General features: G+C 59.7%; 1 protein-coding gene across 1 annotated transcript; it reads left to right on the top strand.

Moving 5' to 3' along the window:
• Positions 1–6: 6 nt before the first annotated feature.
• PTGIR (prostaglandin I2 receptor) lies at positions 7–4,229 on the top strand. The gene is made up of 2 exons (XM_006911821.3): positions 7–956; positions 1,959–4,229. Exons 1-2 carry the CDS (start codon positions 189–191, stop codon positions 2,349–2,351), a joined length of 1,161 nt encoding a protein of 386 aa, XP_006911883.1. The 5' UTR covers positions 7–188; the 3' UTR covers positions 2,352–4,229.
• Positions 4,230–4,235: the final 6 nt, after the last annotated feature.

The following is a 4,235-nucleotide window of genomic DNA, read 5'->3' as shown; positions in this document are numbered from 1 at the left end:
AGAAGGAAGGAAGCATAGACAGACGCTGGACACACAGGGAGAAGTCGGGTGGCCTGGGGGACCCCGGCTGCAGTGAGGGCCATGTGGCCCGAGGTGGGCGTCTGAGTGGCCGCAGGGGCAGCCCCGGTCCCTGTCCCCCCACCTGCTGCCCGTGGGCCCCTCCAGTCCAGGCCGCAGGCCGGGCCAGGATGGCTGACTCCTGCAGGAACCTCACCTACGTGCGGGACTCAGTGGGCCCGGCCACGAGCACCCTGATGTTTGTGGCCGGGGTCGTGGGCAACGGGCTGGCGCTGGGCATCCTGGGCGCTCGGCGGCGGTCACGCCCATCCGCCTTCGCGGTGCTGGTCACTGGGTTGGCGGTCACGGACCTGCTGGGCACTTGTTTCCTGAGCCCAGCCGTGTTCGTGGCCTACGCCCGCAACAGCTCACTGCTGGGCCTGGCCCGGGGCCGCCCGGTGCTGTGCGACGCCTTCGCGTTCGCCATGACCTTCTTCGGCCTGGCCTCCACGCTCATCCTCTTCGCCATGGCCGTGGAGCGCTGCCTGGCGCTCAGCCACCCGTATCTCTACGCCCAGCTGGACGCGCCGCGCTGCGCGCGCCTGGCGCTGCCCGCGGTCTACGCCTTCTGCACCCTCTTCTGCTCCTTGCCCCTGCTGGGCCTGGGCCAGCACCAGCAGTATTGCCCCGGGAGCTGGTGCTTCATCCGCCTGCGCTCGGCCGAGCTGGGGGGCTGCGCCTTCTCCCTGGCTTACGCCAGCCTCGTGGCCCTGCTGGTGGCCGCCATCATCCTCTGCAACGGCTCCGTCACCCTCAGCCTCTGCCGCATGTACCGCCAGCAGAGGCGACAGCAGGGCTCGCTGGTCCCGGGCCCCCGGAGGGGCGAGGGGGAGGTTGACCACCTGATTCTGCTGGCTCTCATGACGGTCATCATGGCTGTGTGTTCCCTGCCTCTCACGGTGAGTCCGGTCTGCAGCTGGGGCGGGCGGTGGGGGGAGGGCGGCGCCCAGCCCTGTCCACCACGGGTTTGTGTCCATTTCGTGGATGGGGAATCTGAGACTTACAGAGGTCAGAGGCTTTGGCCACTGTCAAACAACCCCCGACTTTTCGGAGGCATCTCTCCCCAGTTGCTTCTGTCCCATTTGACTCCTCCTGACCCCTTGGGTAGCCCCCGACATCTCCAGCCCGGCCCCCCACTCAAATGCATGCTCCACCTTCCCTTACCCCTTAATGAGAATAAGATCCGCTAATCATCCAGCCCTGGCTCTGTTTTCGCCTGTGCTCAGTGGTTTGCAAACCCCTTTCCAGAGATCTTCAAAATGACCCATGTACCTATTCCGTAAGCATTTACCAAGAAACAAGACAGAAGTGCCTGTCTCGTCACCATTTTTACAGATGAGGGGCAGTGTCTCTTGCCCACGATCGCACAGAGTCAAGTCTGGACACGGGGCTCCTTTAATTTCAGTCCCACAGCACCCCCCCATTTCTGCCAAGTTCCCCACCCCCAGCCTCACCCTCTGTCTGCCTGGGGACTCTCCCCGCCTCCCCCGTCTCCTGCAGGAGCCCGGGATTGAAGCAGGGCAGACCCTGGCCCTCTGGCACCCGGTCATCCCACCTGCACGCTGGGCCTCGGTTTCTCTTTCTGTAAAATGCGAGACTGGGCTGGATTGGAGGGCTGTCAAAACCTTAGGGGGTTACGATGACTCAGGGACTGGAAGCTGTGGACAGATGCACTCAGGCACAGCCCCGCGACCCACCCATCTCTCCCTCTAGGCCTCTGCTGGCTATTTCCTGGAGCTTTCTATCTGTCTGATCTCCCGGTGCATATATTTCTTAGTTTTCATCTTATTTCCTTCCTTTTCTGCCAGGCCACCCCACCCTTATGTGCGCAGTGAGCAAGTGGGTGGAGGGGAGCGAGGGCGGGGTTGGGGTGATTTTTGACACCCTCGCTGTGCCCTCAGATCCGCGGCTTCACCCAGGCCATCACCCCTGACACCAGTGAGATGGGGGATCTCCTAGCCTTCCGTTTCAACGCCTTCAACCCCATCCTGGACCCCTGGGTCTTCATTCTTTTCCGCAAGGCTGTCTTCCAGCGCCTCAAGCTCTGGTTCTGCTGTTGCCTCTGCCCCGGGCCTGCCCGTGGCCACTCGCAAACACCCCTGAGCCAGCCTGCCTCAGAGAGGAAGGACTCAAGGGCCCCTGCCGCTCTCGGGGGGAAGGAGGGGAACTGGGTGCCTTTGTCAGCCTGGGGTGAGGCGCAGGGGGCCCCCCTGCCTGTGGCACAGAGAGCTGGCAGCAGCACCGTGGAAACGACGTCCAAAGTGGGGTCCGCGGCAGCCTGCTCCCTCTGCTGACATCTCAGGCTGCCCTGTCTTCCGGAAGCAGGACCTGGACTGTCACGGCCATGGCCAATGGCTGCAGGTGGACAAGCAGAGAGGTGAATGCTGGAGCCCTGACCTGCCAGAACCTTGACCTCCCCCCTGACCGCAGGGGACGATCAGCTGCTATTTCTCCTCCTCGGGGGTTGCCACAACAGGCTCTGGGACGAGAGGGAGGGCAAGAGGGAACGTTTATCCTGGAGCACGAGAGGAACAGTTTTCTCAAAATAACCAGTGGCCTGGCCGGCCTGCTCCGGCCCTCGCGATGGCCATCCATCTCACTGTCTAAATATTTAGAAGGCGGAAAAGTTTCTCGCAGCTCCTGTGCACTCAGGTCTGCTGGGGTTGGCGTTCCCCCACCGATCCTCATCTGTTCACGGTGTCCCAGCTGCCCCCCCAAAATCCCCAGGGGATGGTCCTGCCGTCTCCCAGGCCGCTCCAAGAGCCAGGGCCTTTCTGCCTCCCCTTGCTTCCGACTCCTCATCAAACTTGGGGAGCCCCGGCCTCCCCAGGAGAGGCAGGAAGAGGGGGAGATGCTACGTTGCGGTGACATCGCTGGGCATGTGTCTAGGAAGGTTGGCGTGGCTTGGCAGTTGTAAGAGGCAGACTGGGGGGAACACTGGTGTGTGTGTGGGGGGCACAAACCCTGCGAACCCCAGGGGTGGTCCAAGAAGCCAAACCTAAGTCCTGTGCCTGTCCCTGAATAAATAGCTGCTCCCAACAGAGCCGGACCTCACCTTATGTATCCTTGGAGCCCTCACAAAAATTTCATTCATTCATTCATTCATTCATTCAACAAATAGTGTGTGCTGACTCTGCCCGGTGCTGGGGACACAGACCAGTCTCTGCCCCACCCTGGACTCTGCTGGGTGATTTCCAGCCTTCCGCCCCTCCCCCACTTGCCCTCCTTTGCCCTCAGAGAGGCCCAGAATCAAGGGCGTTCTGGGGTGTTCGCTTTGGGTTGTGGGAGGGCGAATGAGAAAGCATCCCCCCCACCCCCGCCAGCCCCAGTTTCTCTTTTTCACTTGCTCCTGGGTTCAATGAATAACTCCACACCTGGGGAAGGATGGCGGGACATGGCCAGAGAGCCTGCTACAGCAGCTAACGTCCGTGAGCCCTCCTCCGTGGAGGCGAGTCCTCTCCCCACAGCCTGCTCTTACTGCTTATCTGCAGAGGCCGGAATCTGGGGGAGCCCAGAGCGGGCAATCACCAGCCCCAGGTCACAGCCTGCAGGTGGAGCTGGTCCCTCTCTGGAGCCCAGCTCACTCGTTGGGCTGGCGACTGCCTCTCTGTACCCTGGCTTTCTTCTGTGGAGAAGGGCCGTGGTAACCTAGCGCTTAGCTTGCAGGGTTGTGCTGAGATGTCATGATTCGCCCTGGGAAGCCGGTTAGCACAGGGCCTGGGAGTAGAGGCTACAGCAAACGGTACCGTTATTGCCACCGCATTGGTTGTTCCTATTGTTGTCTTGGCTGTCTGGGCAAACGCGGCTTGACGACAAAGCAGTGCTTTGCTCCATCGTTCTTGGACTTCCCCGCCCCCTGCCCCCCAGTTACTATGTTTCAAATGACATCGAAGAAGAACAAGGGGTGTCTGGGAGAGTTGAAAAAAAATAGGTCAAGACGACTGCCCAATGGGTTCGGGGTTTCCCATTGGGGGGCTAGATAGTGATGGTTATATAACATCGTGAATGTACCAAATGTCTCTGAATTGGACATTTTAAAATGGTTAAAATGATAAATTTTGTTATGGGTATTTTACCACAATAAAAAACAAAACAAAACAAAAAAAACATGTGATACTGAAAAAAAAAAAATCAAGAGTATATAGAAACTTTTATAGCGGTCTTGACAAAGTAGTATT

The sequence above is a fragment of the Pteropus alecto genome, unplaced genomic scaffold, assembly GCF_000325575.1.
Source record: "Pteropus alecto unplaced genomic scaffold, ASM32557v1 scaffold194, whole genome shotgun sequence".
Lineage (NCBI taxonomy): Eukaryota > Metazoa > Chordata > Mammalia > Chiroptera > Pteropodidae > Pteropus > Pteropus alecto.
The sequence above is the reverse complement of the archived record's forward strand: the minus strand, read 5'-3'. Positions and strand labels throughout refer to the sequence as shown.